The 16,062-nt window shown below is 38.1% G+C and overlaps 1 protein-coding gene across 10 annotated transcripts in view; it reads left to right on the top strand.

The window, feature by feature from the left end:
• HDAC9 (histone deacetylase 9) overlaps positions 1 to 16,062 on the top strand; it is a 986,654-nt gene that overhangs the window by 791,407 nt on the left and 179,185 nt on the right. For all 10 annotated transcript variants that reach the window (XM_027539980.1, XM_027539984.1, XM_027539978.1 and 7 more), the window contains 4 exons: positions 951 to 1,006; positions 1,251 to 1,338; positions 7,130 to 7,249; positions 7,561 to 7,658. In XM_027539980.1, the coding sequence (XP_027395781.1) occupies positions 951 to 1,006; positions 1,251 to 1,338; positions 7,130 to 7,249; positions 7,561 to 7,658 (362 nt within the window). The remainder of the gene's footprint in view (positions 1 to 950; positions 1,007 to 1,250; positions 1,339 to 7,129; positions 7,250 to 7,560; positions 7,659 to 16,062) is intronic.

The raw sequence follows: 16,062 nt of genomic DNA, 5'->3' as shown, positions 1-16,062 counted from the left end.
AACAAATATCCCTGGGGTGTATTAAAATTATTTGAAAATTTTAGGATTGTATATTAAAGAAAAACTCTGTTGTGAGCATATTACTCGTGTCATAGTTAAGTGAAAGGTGGTGTGAACCATCTGATAAATGATTTCTTTTTTTCGCGTCAAGTAACCCAACTTTTCTGAGCATGCTGGCTTTGCAAGGATTTATAGTTGCCTGCCTTCATGCTGGAGTTACTTCAGCTTTCCGTGATGCATTCCAGCTAATCTAGAGGTTAAGGCATTGCTTGATCATGGATAGATCTGATTGTTACTCAGCCCTGGAATTCTTTATAAAATTCCAGAATGTGGGCTAGAAATTGACTTAGGGAATCCAATAAAGTTGCAAGTCTTGGCAGTCATCCAAGCTAAATTTATAGACTGGAAGAAATATGGGCTTTCCATTGTTCTTTTTCACCTTTCTGGGGTTTCTTTTGTGTGTATGTGAGTGTGTGAGTGTAAATTTATCATTTTGCTGACATTGGAGTGGAAATAACCATTGAGGGTGTCCAGCTAAAGTATTTTCGCTTTGGATCTTCCCTAATCTTTCCAAACTTTGACCCAAACCTGCACCAAGAATGAACTTGTTCTCCCTCTCTAGGATGCTGGTGTCATGAAATAAGAACTGGTCCTTGAAAATGAATCACACCAGGATAATAGCTGATATGCCATTTGTCTGCTTGGTACAACTCCCAAACCCCTGTTCTTCCCCTGGCTCTGTGGGAGCCTTCTATCTGAGACATGATCTGAGAAAACATGATCTATATATTGTTTCTGTTCATTCTACGAAATGTATTCGGGGCACGAAAACCTTTTCTGAAGCCTCTTATAGATTCCACTCTTTTTGTATGTGCCTGATGCTCTTGGTACATGGAGATCTAAGCAGTCCTCTCCTATCTGATCACTGAAAATCTGTCTTGTTCCTACAGAATGGATTTGCTGTGGTGAGGCCCCCAGGCCATCATGCTGAGGAATCCACAGCCATGTAAGTACCAAGGACTGCTGGCCATCTCCCAGCGCCACGGTTCCTGGCGGTCACCTGCCCCATGCATGTCTCTGAAGCCTCTAATTGTTAGCAGATGGACTGAGAAATCTTGCGAGGTACTCCCAGAAGCAGATTTATGGCTTCAGAGATCATATAGCATTTTAAAAAATGCTCTGAACATTATTTATAATGGTTTTCCTGGCTGATTTGCTTTCTTATTTCTCTGTTCTTCTCTATTCCGCAGGGGGTTCTGCTTTTTTAATTCAGTTGCAATTACCGCCAAATACTTGAGAGACCAACTAAATATAAGCAAGATATTGATTGTAGATCTGGTATGTATTCCTGGCCAGAGCTGCATTTTCAGTGACTCTAGATAAAAGGGACTGAATTTGTATTTCTCTGTTAGGTTGCCTTGTTTTTAGCACTTGCAAACAACTGAAGGGTGTGTTTCCTTTGAATGTGGAAACTCATTAAATTCAGGATTGCAGTTCTGAAACCATAAACATTCACGTTTCACTTTCATGGTGTTAACTGCAATTTAATGAGAAGAAGGCGCAGATCGGGGCAACTTTTATGATCCTTAAATGAATTGATACTTCCACAGTTAAAATAACCCAACAGAACCTGAATTTACTTTTCCCTGCAGAATATAGACTTTAAATAGTCAGATGTGCTGGAAAGAATGTTGTTGCTTTGGTAACCAATTGGCCACTTCCCCTGGTTAGCAATCATGTTGCTTGTTGTGCAACAGTGGTATTATTAAAACAAGTCAGCGTGTCTTTTTTTTTTTTTTTTCTGAAAAGATCTCAGATCATGTATGCCAGTTTGGGATGACTGCCGGCAGGAACCCTGCGTGATTAAGAGTCAGAGGCATTCGATTAGTCTTGCCTTTTAACATGATGCGTTCTTACACAATAGAGTTATAATTTGTTTAACAAATGGTTTGTTTAAATGCAGATGACACTTGGCATGTTGTCTATAGTAGATTCACGAATAATGAGCTGGATATCTGCCGCATACAAAAGGACCAGCCCAGGAAAGGGCGAAAGAAAACTGACTGGTGATTTATGAGCCCCGTTTTCGGTTTGCCTCCAGTTCACGAGGAGGTGTAATAGGTTGTCTGACAAAGCATAGACAGGAAATGAACCCTGGCATCCAAAGCGAACCTGCTGCATCTGCACTTAATTAATTTTTGCAGGTGATAAAAGATTTAAAGGCAAAATATGTTAGAAGTTTTTTTGAAGTGCAAGGCTTAATAGTCTAAATCTTGTTCATATCTGCACTCATAATTAAATCTTATTGGGAAGCCGTGGCCTTACCGCCTGGTCTTCTGATTCAGTTAGGCAGGCCTGCCAGAGGGTGGGGAGAGAGCAAACAAAGCCCTGTGAAGAAACACTTGGTCAAGTTAAAGTAAAGAAAAAAGGAATAAAAGGCTGATAACCATTTCTAGCGTTCAAGAGGAGTGGATGTTTCCCCCCATACTGTATTGCAGCCTTCCTACAAGTTCTTTGGTGCTGAGAGTATTGAAACCCAGCTTTCCATGTGTTTTCCAAACATGCTGAAGTTTCAGTGTAGGTCATAGTTCAACATTAAAGAAACGTGTTGAAGGCCTAGATATACTACAGCAGTGAGGTCTTAAAATTTTACAAAAACGAGGACATCAGTTCCTATTTTCCCATGTATATACAAAATGACATTTTAAAGAATGAACAATTATTGGCTTGCATGATTTATAAGATAGTAAATCTTTAAAATAATTTTAATATGCTTCTAAAACACTTAAGTTCTGCTAGAAAAATAAGCTAAAAACTTGAAGAAAGGGCAGCAGATGAAGACCAAGGATTGTGAGGAAAATCTTTCTACACATTCTAAATTTGTCAAAATTATGCAGGAAAGAGATTGGTAAACTGTCACCCTGTCTTTCAGAATTTCTTCGTGTTATTTTCTGAGGACTCTCCACTACTAGGAAGATAATAACTGTTAAGAGCCTCTTTGAAAGCACACGTGTGACATCCAGACTCTAGAGCAATGGACTGTACAATAGACATGAAAGCTAAAATGCCTGGATGGTGATGGATGGATATCTTGTGCCTCAGAGGATTTGTGTGTAAAGCTTTGTTTTTGTACATTCATATAAGAATAAAAAGATTTGCGGGATATAATTTGCTATGATTTATAAAATAAGTTGCTTGGTAGCCACCAGGAGTGTCCTGTAAGCTTACCGGCCTTTGATTATGAATTTGCTCCATTATCCCACATAAAGGACGCTGATTTCCCAGCAGGCTGCAGTAGAAGAGAAGGTTTTGTTTCATGTTCTCTAAACATACGAGGTTCTTTCCAAAGGGTTGCCTCTGAGATCACCACCAGCCCGCATATTCTTGCTTTCAAGTCTTCCAGATTCTGCAGCTGCAGGAACACTTTGAGGAAATTCCCCTGTTTCTTCCAGCTGCTGAGAAGGAAGTTTTAAAGTGCCACGTGGCGCTGAGACATCCGTTCTCCCTGGCTGACAGGTCTGTTCTGCAAGTGAGCAGAGGAAAAGGAAAGGTGCTTCAGTGACAAAAGATCTTCATTCCTGCATATCCAAACTCACTGACTTTAGCTAACTGGTAGGAACCGCAGCTCCACCAGTTCTTGGGCCAACAGAAGCCAGAGCCATTCCGTTGTTCCAGCAGCTAGATTCATCATTTTTGGATGCCTACTAATTAGAGAGCCAGAGCTCTAATTCACCCTCTATTTGAGCCTGAAGCCAAATTCAGAGGCATTGAATATTGTAGGAAGGGATGATTTCTGGTTTATCTGGAGAGCTTATTCTTCTAGTTTTCCTTCTGGGGAAGATTCCAAAGACCTTCAGATTGGTGAGGAGAGGGAGCAGGCGCACTCGCTTTTCAGCTTGCAGGAGATTGGCCGTTGTGTTCAGAGCATGAACCTGTCCTAGGATGTGCCTGCATGACTCAGGTAGCTTTTATGTAACGTGACTTTCAGTTGAAAATAATACGTTTTAGGCTATTTTCATTTTTAAAGAGGATGCTTCAAGTGTCCTTAGATTTTTGGGAATTCAGTGTTCAGTCAAGCACCAAACTTGACCCAAGAATTGCCAGTACTAAATAATTATAAGTACCAGGGACAGGAAAGCCTGGTGGGCTGCCATCTATGGGGTCACACACAGTCGGACACTACTGAATCGACTTAGCAGCAGCAGCAGCAAATCTTAGATGCAAGATCTGTTTTGAAGCTGTGAGTTATTTGGTTCATTTTCTTACTATAGCAAGTCCTCATCATCACCAATGATTGTCTTATGTTGTTGCTATGGAGAAAAAGTCCTTAGATCATACCTGACCAGTAGGCACTTTGTATGTGTATTTTCAGAGAAAGCTGAAAAAATACTTTCAAGAATATAAGTTGTTGCCCAAAACAAAAGGCACATTTGAATTTACCTATATCTCTAAATGCTTTTGAATATAAATATGGAGTAAATAATTATCCATGCATTTTTAGAATAAATTTGTAAATTTTAATGAATAGTATCTGTTGAAGCCTTATTGTGCTGTGGGGAAGACTGTAGTTCTTATTTTGAAATTTATGCAGTGATAAGTATCCAACCTGTTTTACAAAACAAATGATTTTATATCTAAGACAAACTATCTTTTATTTGACTGTCTTAAATAAACCTTTACAGCATCAAGACAATACTGGTTTTCAAACTGTTGATATGTCTAGGCCCAGAGCACAATTTTTCTTAAAACACTGACTGAGAATTCTATCTTGTAACAGAAACAAAGTTTTCTATCAATGTTATTTTTCAAAGTATTTTGTTTGTCCATCCTCTAGATATCCATTAGCAAATTCGAGACTCTTGGGGGTTAAATTATTTCATTTCTGTTCTCATAAAGGAAAAGTTTTACTATCCCCTCCTTCCTGTCCTTTGAACATCCTGAAATCCAAGATTTAATATTTTTCAGTATGCTGTTTTTTCCCCTGATATGTGTATGCCTTTAGCCAAGACAAGTTTCTGGAAGGATGCCTATCTTCCCCAATATTCTGTGATTCCTTAATTGGATATGTGTACTGTATGGAACGGAGAAGGCAATGGCACCCCACTCCAGTACTCTTGCCTGGAAAATCCCATGGACGGAGGAGCCTGGTAGGCTGCAGTCCATGGGGCTGCTAAGAGTCGGACACGACTGAGCGACTTCACTTTCACTTTTCACTTTCATGCACTGGAGAAGGAAATGGCAACCCACTCCAGTGTTCTTGCCTGGAGAATCCCAAGGATGGCAGAGCCTGGTGGGCTGCTGTCTATGGGGTCGCACAGAGTCGGACACGACTGAAGTGACTTAGCAGCAGCAACTGTGTGGAAGAAGGAAGGTATGTTAGTGCATGTCTGCACTGTGGATGGCAGGATCACTTCAGGCTTTCATAAATCAGCAAATGTAGGTTTTGATGGTGTTAGTGAGGGAGTTCTGGGCTGGGGTTGACATGGAGACAACTTATATAAACCTCAATAAGGGGCAGTAATGACCACCAGTCTCACTTCAGAGTTTTACCAAGAGAATCGAAGAGATAATGAATGTAATTGTAAGTTAACAGCATAATGGTTATGAGTTTGGCTTTAGGAGTAAGAAGTGGATTCAAGACCTTGTCTTGAAAAATTACTGAAACTCTCCAAGTCTCAGTCTGCTTACCTTTTAAATTAGGGATAATACCATATACTTCATATAAATGTTAAATAAGCTATGTGAGATGTTTAATATGGTACCTGACTCAAAATTTTTAGGAATCATTGTTGAAAATAGTGGGATTCATACTGATACAAAATAAAGTACAGTGTAAGTAGGTAGTTAACAAGTAACCAAAAATTTTTTATAACAGAACCTGAAACTATATATGTTACACATGTAGCAGTAATACTATATTAAATACAAATATGTAGGTTATTTGCTTTTAAGAGTCCTTTATTTTATTTTGTTCAGAAGCTATTTAGGAACCACATTAACTGAGACTCTTAATGCTTGAGGTCTTTTAGTAAGGATATTTTAAAAATGCTATTAGTTTTATTTTCCCATATCTTGTATCAGTTCCAGCATGTTTGTATCATAAAGCAATTAGAAAAAAGAGCTGTTAAGTTTTGTATCATTATTGAATATGAATGCCATAAGAATTTTTTTCATTCATTTTGATGAAACTGACTTTTTTTTGTGTGGGAAGAAGGAATGGTGTAGGGAAAGAAAAAAGAGGAGGAAGGAGGCTTGGAAGAGAGCCATAATATATTAAATATATAATATTAAAATTAGGCAGATTGGACAAGATCGCATAAAGGCCCATGCCGTCGTTCTGCTTTGGCCCAAATGATTTAATAGCTAATGAGCTCATGCTTCTGTGTCTTCGACTCTTGCCGTCACAATTTTACCAAAATAAAGTATGAAGTTCTTTTTGCATCTGGCATCTCTTTTGAAGTCATTCTAACTGCTGAGGGACTGCTAACTGAACTGAGCGCTTCAAGAAAGCCAATTTACTCAGCTGGTTGCAAAGCCTTTGACCTTAATGGTGGGACTTGGCAAATCAATGCATACACGTATGTTTAGTGTTCTGTCAAGAATTGTGAAAATGCTCTGTAAGCCATAGATCCTTCTGCAGAATACTGGTTTGTAGTTTAAACATTAGTCTTTCTTCAGAGGCCAATGAGGCTAGTTAATTAAGCCTGAGGGGTTATGAACTGTTGGCAGTTAATAAGTCATAAAATTCCTCCATAAAACAGGATGCAAGATTCCATCACTGAAGCAAAGAGTACAAAGGGCCGGTGTATAAATATCTAATTGTACCAAAGGACTGGGCTTTCTCAATGACTGCTCATCTGGAGTCTCCAGGGCATGTTCTCTGTGGTTTCCTGATTTTTAGAAGCCAGTTTAAAAAATGAGTGCATTAAAGGGTAATTTGCCTGAAAGTTCAGGAAGTAAAGGGGGGTGGTGTGGAAGCAAGCTGAACACGGGAAAGAAAGAGGGATACAGAAGACAGAAAATGAGAAGGAGGGTGGGGTAGAAAGACAGGGAACTAGACATCAGGAAAGTTGTTTCCACACAGAGTTAGACGTGACTGTATTTGTCATCTGTTTTCTTTTCCCTGTAGGATGTTCACCATGGAAATGGTACACAGCAAGCCTTTTATGCTGACCCCAACATCCTGTATATTTCACTCCATCGCTATGATGAAGGGAACTTTTTCCCTGGCAGTGGAGCCCCAAATGAGGTTCGGTTTATTTCTTTAGAGCCCCACTTTTATTTGTATCTTTCAGGTAATTGCATTGCATGATTACCCCTAATTTTCTTGTCCTTTGCTGGTGTTTTAAATTACACGAGATTACTGAATTGTCCCACGGGACCAAGAACCAGTGCAGAACAAGTGCATAACCCAGAGCACTGGTTGTCAAGCAAGGTTGGACTGATTTGACATGTTGTTTGATGTTTATTTCAAGAGCACACATGTGTTTGTTTTCCTGTCTTTTTGCTTCTTCCCTGTGCTCTCCTCTACCCACTGTGGTGTGGTTTTTCTCTTCCTAGGTTGGAACAGGCCTTGGAGAAGGATACAATATAAATATTGCCTGGACAGGTGGCCTTGATCCCCCCATGGGAGATATTGAGTACCTTGAAGCATTCAGGTTGGTACTTGTTTCTCTGAAAGTGAAAAAATTAGAAAACAAATGTCCATTGAAACAACATGAAACTCAAGAGAGAAATGTAAATTTCTGACCACGGCAGAGTGGTTAAGGGAGCCATTGTATCAGAGGTCCAAAAAAATGTTTGGTTTGGGGGACCTGAATATTGCTACAAAGACAAGGAATATGAGTATCCAAAAAAGTTACATCAAGACCTAGGTGTAGTTATACAGGTATGTTCACCACTGGCCAGGCATGTTCCTCTTTTATGCCAAAAAAAAAAAAGGGAAAAAATTTTATTGAGGAATTCTGGAAAACTCTGCCTATGATAATATATGATGTGATTTAAAATGGACATTAGCATATTGACTGCTCTGGGAGGCCCTTCACTGCCTATTTCACTTTTTTGAACAGGCATTTCCCAAACTTCATTGGGCTATAGAATTTTTTGCACGTATTTTTGCACATGGCAACTCTTGGCTTTCTTAGTTCCAAGGAACGTTGGCTTAGGCAGTCTTATTCCATCCTCGAGTATTCCATTTCCTTCATAATATGTGTGTTTTCCCTCTGACATTAAAATGGCAGTAGATTAATTGGTTGTTTTCAGTTTCTTTAGAAAATGTAGGCCTTAATTAAAGTGTTTATTAATATATACATTTTGCATTATACTTTTTTTTTCTGAAGAACTTTAAAAAGTAGTTCAAACAAGAAATACAACAAATTAAAAGTTTTTGTTTTGGATATAGTTTTTAAGTCATTTATTCTCTGGTATTAAATTTTTTTTCAGTCTTCAATAAGGTCTCTTTTAAGGAAAAATATCAGATTATGTTAATATATCCCTCACTTGCAAGATTTTAGATTTTAATGGGTTGGTACTGTAGGATTTGAGGTGTTTTGTTTATTTGTAAGCAATAGCAAACAAGTGCATGATAAGAAATTTTTGACCCATTCTTTTTTTCTTAATTTAACATTTATATATAAATTCCGAAGGGAAAAATCCTGTTGATAATGTATCCTAAATACATAGGAAAAGTTTTTAATCAGTGAAGTTTTAATGGGTTTCTGATTATTGTTGCAGAAGTACAACAATACACAGAAGTTGGCCTGTGTATCATGCATACTTCAATTTTTCATTTGAGAGTCACTTTTAATTTGAGAATAGCCTCGGGAAAAATGATAGGAAATTGCTATTTTTAAGAATATTCATTAAAATAAATATATTTGTGTTGATATTTGAGGAAAATTCTACTTCAGATTTGCACTCTGAAAAAATATACACTCATATATCTGTACTCTTTATAGAAAAATAGGTGAGATAAGTTTGTTTATTTGACTTGGATTGTCTGTGATGATACCTTGTGTTCAGTTCAGTCGCTCAGTCATGTCCGACTCTTTGCGACCCCATGAATTGCAGAATGCCAGGCCTCCCTGTCCATCACCACCTCCCGGAGTTCACCCAAACTCTTGTCCATCGAGTCAGTGATGCCATTCAGCCATCTCATCCTCTGTCGTCCCCTTCTCTTCCTGCCCCCAATCCCTCCCAGCATCAAGGTCTTTTCCAATGAGTCAACTCTTCGCATGAGGTGGCCAAAGTTTTAGCTTTAGCATCAGTCCTTCCAATGTTAATTAGTAGTAAAACTAAAAATGTACATTAAAAAACTATAGGGGTTTCAGTATTATAAATTATTTTTGCCTGTATTTGCAACTTAAACACTGTTAATATTTTAAAGATATTTTAATGGGATAATAGACTTTTATATTACATTACGTATGAATTTGTCTGTTTATCAAGTTGACTTCGTAACTTACATGATACATACATTAAGTTCTCAACTTTAGTATGTGATTATATTCATTGGTCTGTAACACAGAGCTATTAGTTTTTTATTATAATACTATTTGTGGTACTGTACCTTTACATAAGAATAGATCAAATATTCACAGCATGAAAGGATAATTGCTATTTTGTACGTATTCTCCCATGACAAAGTTAACAGTAGATGAGTTATTTTTTTTAAAGCCCCTTTGAACACAATTTCATTAAATAATGTGAAAATAGATATTAAGCATTGTTGCTCAGTTGCTAAGTCATCTCCAACTCTTTATGACCCCATGGACTGCAGCAAGCCAGGCTTCCCTGTCCTTCACTATGTCCCAGAGTTTGCTCAAACTCATGTCCATTGAATCAATGATGCCATCCAACCATCTCATTCTCTGTCACCCCATTTTCCTCTTAACTCAGTCTTGCTCAGCCTCAGGATCTTTTCCAGTGAGTTGACTCTTTGCATCAGGTGGCCAAAGTATTGGAGCGTCAGCTTCAGCATCAGTCCTTCCAATGGATAAACAGGGTTGATTTCCTTTAGGAATGACTGGTTTGATATTAAGTGTACATTTTTGATTGGAATGGTGATTGAATCAAGTGCTTCTGAAAGCATTTGAATGTCCTGAAGACAGTACCTTCTGTTGCCTGGAAAGAGCAAAGAGCACTTTATTTTAGCAAACTTCTCTGAACTTCCCAGTGTGGTCACCATATCCAGGCTGAATTAGAAGAGAGGCTACATTATTTAGCTCTGCTACAGAAATGTAAAATTGTGACTTTGATGTTTATAGTTATTTAAGAACCAGATTTAATCCATAATAAGTCTATTAATTTTGAACTATACAATTTCTGCTTGCTGCTCAATTTGTATAACTAGAAATACTTGTAAACTGTCCTTGGAGGACTCAAGAAATTTAAGTCCTTAATTCAAAAAATATTCATTGAACGCATAGTATATGCCAGGGACAGTGATGAGCACTTGGAAGTTAGAGTTGATATGCTCTTAGGGAACATAATAAAAGTGGTACTTACTGTTCTAGAGAATAGGTGTCCTTAGACATAGAGAGGATAAAATGATGAATTACTTCTGAAAGGTTCTGGGACGCTTTCATCAAGTATTATTCTACTTGTGTTTTCAAAATAAGTGGTAGTTTTCAAGGGGTAAAAGAATTGGACTAAGAAGATTCATACTAGCCAGAGAGAATAGGCTGTGAAAGCGTGGAGTCGTGAAACGATCTTGCTCTGCGGGCTCAAGAGCGTGAGGGTGAGATTGCATGGCAGGTATACAGGTCATACTTCATACAGGCTTTTGCAGGCAAAGAATGCCCATCTCTCTCTCTCTCATCTATCTGTCTATATACACACACACACACACACACACACACACACACACACACACACACACACACACACACACATATATATATTCCTTTCTAATTTGGGGCACTAGTGTGGCCTCCAGATAAATTTTAGTGTAGTATTATAAGCATATCCTTCTTAATATAATCCATTTTCTAAGTATTGAAAGTGAAGAGTTTTCTGACATCTGTGTGTGGATGTCAAATTACAGAAGTGGGGAGGAAATAAATGGAGTCTTTTCTTTTTTCTAAAGTTTTAATTGTTTCTGGACTGTGATAAGTATCTTTGGAAGAAAAGCCCTGTCTCTCTGAAACTCCATTTATAATAGGATATAAGATAGCTGCTTATTTTACCACCCAGAATTTCCATACATATTGCCTTTGGGTTGGTCTCTGTTGTGTGTTGTTTTTTTCTGTGGCAAAAAGAAAATTGCAGACAAATTGAACATTTTCTTTTTGCTTTAAGTTTTCTAGATAGTTTTAAAAATGTAATAGAATATATAACATTTCATATCTGGTTCAGATAGCTAGTATTTCTTCTATGCAGTTATTAATATCATTAATTTCTGAATAATTGTAGAATGTGGGAGGAGCAGGGGATGACAGAGGATGAGATGGTTTGATAACATCACCGACTCAGTGGACATGAATTTGAGTAAACTCTGGGAGTTGGTGATGGACAGGGATGCCTGGTGTGCTGCAATCCATGGGGTCCCAAAGAGTTGGGCACAACTGAGCAACTGAACTGAGGAACTGAACTGATGCTTCAGATTTCTCACAAGTTTTTAAAATCTTCAGTAATATCAAGTATCTTTTAAGTATTTTTTATTAAATAATTATGGGTATTTATATTAAGATCTTACATGGCAGGTTCTCGATTATAGATTTTATGGACGTCATGGCTATTTCTTAAGTGGTTTGTATAAAGCCACAGAACTACCATATGGAAGGGCTGTGATGTGGCTCTAAAATCTATACTGTTTCTATCCCACCACACTGCTGTTCTTTTCTGTTGTTCATAAGGTAAAAGACTAAGGTGTGATAAAGCATAGTGAACTTATACTGTAATATAAGACTTCTCCCCATGACCTGAATCACAAATCCCTAGTACACAGCATGGCAAAGAAGAGCTATTCAATAATTCTGGCTGAGTAAATCAATTAATAGATAAATAATTCAGAAAAGAGGGTAGAATGATACACTACGGTAGAAGCTTTGGAACTCCCTGAGGGACCTGCATGAAATCTGACTCTCTCTTGGTCCCTCAAGGAGTATGCTTTATAAGAACTCTGAACACTCATTTGCTTGTAACAATTTCAAATGTCTTCTCTTTGTTCAACAAATATTTTCTGAATGCCTGCTTATCAATTTCTGTTCCAGTCACTTCAAAAGACTGTTTTTCTTCCTTACACATAATCACTAAATGAGCGCAGTACACATTTTTTTCTAAAAATTAATTCTTTAATAGTTATGTAAATATTAAAGTGGTTATCTATATAAGACCATTTATTTACTTTTGTACAATATTATTAACATATAAGGTACAGGTGCACAGTACAGTGATTCACAGCTATAAGTGTTATACTCTATAGTTATTACAAAATGATGGCTGTGTTCCCCATGTTTTACAGTACATCCATGTACCTTACTCTGTATATAATAATTAAGTGAAGTGAGTGAAAGTCACTCAGTCGTGTCTGACTCTTTGCTACCCCATGGACTGTCCATGGAATTTTCAAGGCCAGAATACTAGAGTGGGTAGCTTTTCCCTTCTCCAGGGGATCTTCTCAACCCAGGGATAGAACCCAGGTCTCCGACATTGCAGGCAGATTCTTTACCAACTGAGCTATCAGGGAAGCTCTGTATATAATAATTCAATTCAGTTCAGTTCAGTCACTCAGTCGTGTCTGACTCTTTGCGACCCCCATGAAGTGCAACACGCCAGGCCTCCCTGTCCATCACCAACTCCTGGAGTTCATCCAAACTCTTGTCCATCGAGTCAGTGATGCCATCCAGCCATCTCATCCTCTGTCGTCCCCTTCTCCTCCTGCCCCCAATCTCTCCCAGCATCAGAGTCTTTTCCAGTGAGTCAACTCTTCGCATGAGGTGGCCAAAGTACTGGAGTTTCAGCTTCAGCATCAGTCTTTCCAAAGAACACCCAGGACTGATTTCCTTGAGGATGGACTGGTTGGATCTCCTTGCAGTCCAAGGGACTCTCAAGAGTCTTCTCCAACACCACAGTTCAAAAGCATCAATTCTTTGGTGCTCAGCCTTCTTCACAGTCCAACTCTCACATCCATACATGACCACTGGAAAAACCATAGCCTTGACTAGACGAACCTTTGTTGGCAAAGCTTTTGAATATGTTATCAAAGTTGGTCATAACTTTCCTTCCAAGGAGTAAGTGTCTTTTAATTTCATGGCTGCAGTCACTCCCTACCTCTAAATTGCCCCTCTTGCCTCTGTCTCCTGGTAACCACTAGTTTGTTCTCTGTGAGTTTGCTTCTTTTTGGTTGTATTCACTAGTTTATTGTTTTTAGATTCCACATATAAGTGAAACCAGACACTATTTCTTTCTCTGTGAGACATATTTCACCTAGCGTAATGTTCTCCAGGTCCATCCATGTTGCTGCGAATAGCAAAACTTTATGCTTTTCTAACTCCCATCCATTGCATACGTATACCACACCGTCTTTACTCTTTCATCCACCGATGGGCACTTCCATTGCTTCCATATCTTGGCAGTGTAAATAATGCTGCTGTGAACACTGGGGTGCCTGTATCGTTTTGAATTAGTGTTTGGGGATTTTTTGGCTATATACCTGCGAGTGAAATTTCTGGATCATATGGTGTAGGTATGTATGCGTGCATGCTCAGTCATTTTTGACCCTTTGCAACCACCAGGCTCCTCTGTCCATGGCATTTTCTTGGCAAGAATTCTGGAGTGGCTTGCCATTTCCTTCTCCAGGATAGCTCCCCGACCCAGGGATCAAACCCATATCTCCTGCATTGCGGGAAGATTCTTTACTGCTAAGCCACCAGGGAAACCTGGGTCATAAGATAGTTATAGTTTTAATTTTTTGAGAAACTTTCATGTTTTCCACAGTGGTTGAACCAATTTATATTCCCACTAGCAGTGCAGGAGCGTTCCCTTTACTTCACATTCTTGCCAACATTTGTTATTTGTGTTCTTTCAAATGATAGCCATTCTGACAAGTGTGAGGGGATACCTCATTGTAGTTTTGATTTGCATTTCTCTGATGATTAGCAATGTTGAGCATCTTTCCATGCTCATGGTCTGTTGGCCATCTTTATTTCCTCTTTGGAAAAATATTTACTTCTTCTGCCCATTTTTAAATCAGGTTATTTGGGTTTTTGATGTTGAATTGTATGAACTATTTATATATATAAATAGTATATGTAACCCGTTATTTGTCGTATCATTTGCAAATATTTTCTCCCATTCAGTTAGTTTTCTTTTCATTTTGTCATAGGTTTCCTTTGCTGTGCAAAAGTTTTTCAGTTTAATTAGGTCCCTTTTGCTTATTTTGCTTTTATTTCCTTTGCTTTAGGAGATATATCTAAAAAATTGTTATGACTTATGTCTCAGCATATTATGCTTATGTTTTCCTCTGGGAGTTTTATGGTTTCTCACCTTACATTTAGGTCTGTAAACCATTTTGAACTTATTTTTGTAAATGATGTGAGAGGGTGTTCTGATCTTATTCTTTTATATGTAGTTGTCCAGTCTTCCCAGTACTACTTATTGAAGAGACTGTCTTTTCTCCTTTGTATATTCTTGCCTCCTTTGTCATGTTATAGATAAATAAACTGTAAGTGTGTGAGTTTATTTCTGGGCTGTCTGTTCTGTTCTGTTATCTGTCTTATTGTGCCAATGTCATACTGTTTTGATTACTGTAGCTTTTAGTATAGTCTGAAGTCAGGGAGAGTGATTCTTTCAGCTCTGTTCTTCTGTTGCAAGTGTTTTTTTTTTGTTTTTTTTTTTTTAATGTTCAGGCTCTTTTGTACTTCCATACAAATTTAAATTCTTTTTTTCCTGTTCTATGAGAAATGCCATTGGTATTTTGATAGCAATTGCATTGACTTTGTAGATTACCTGACATAGTATGGTAATTTTAACAATATTAATAGTTTGTGCATAGTGGGCGAGAGATAATATGTATCTCACACTTCTAATTGAATCTAGTGAGAAGACATCTACATGTGTTTAAAAAAGTGAGTAGCAATTTCTGATGTAGAAGAAAAAGTCCTTCAAATTATGTATATTTTACTGGATATTGGATAGATAAATAAATGAATGAATGAGTACATGGATGATGGTTTCCTTGGATTTTTAATTGCAAAAAATAAGTACAGGCCCTTTACATTTAGAAGGTACTGATGAAATAGCAAATGTCTCATTTGGCACCCACTGAAGACAAGCTAAGAGAGTAACTTAGATCTATTGATTTGGGTTCCTTAGATGCAAACTTAAAAAGCTGTGATTTTTAAAAAATTACAAATCTCCAAGCCAACGTGTTTATACTCTGTAGCTACCATAATTAATATTTGTTAATGGTAAGAATTTCCAAATACAAAAGGTGTATAAACTTCAGGTTTTCAAGCATATTCACCTTTGGGGGAAAACTGCTACCCAGGATGATTCTGCTTCACCAGATTGTCAGAATGCCAACTGAAAATGAGGAAATGAGCGAGTTACATAATCTAGAAAATATATATTGAGTATGTGTTGTTATTTTATTGTAAAATTCAGTTCAGTTGCTCAGTCTTGTCCAACTCTTTGTGACCCCATGGAGTGCAGCACTCCAGGCTTCCCTGTCCATCACCAACTCCCAGAGCTTGCTCAGACACATCACATGTCCATCAAGTCAGTCATGCCATCCAACCATCTCATCCTCAGCCGTCCCCTTCACCTCCTGCTTTCAATCTTTCCCAGCATCAGGGACTCTTCCAATGAGTCAGTTCTTCGCATCAGGTGGCCAAATATTGGAGTTTCAGCTACAACATCAGTCCTTCCAATGAATATTCAGGACTGGTCTCCTTTAGGATGGACTGGTTGGATCTCCTTGCAGTCCAAGGGACTCTCAAGAGTTTTATCCAACACCACAGTTCAAAAACATCAATTCTTCGGCACTCAGCTTTCTTTATAGTCCAGCTTTCACATCCATACATGACTACTGGAAAAGCCATAGCCTTGACTAGACACACC

This window comes from Bos indicus x Bos taurus, chromosome 4 (assembly GCF_003369695.1).
Source record: "Bos indicus x Bos taurus breed Angus x Brahman F1 hybrid chromosome 4, Bos_hybrid_MaternalHap_v2.0, whole genome shotgun sequence".
Lineage (NCBI taxonomy): Eukaryota > Metazoa > Chordata > Mammalia > Artiodactyla > Bovidae > Bos > Bos indicus x Bos taurus.
The sequence above is the reverse complement of the archived record's forward strand: the minus strand, read 5'-3'. Positions and strand labels throughout refer to the sequence as shown.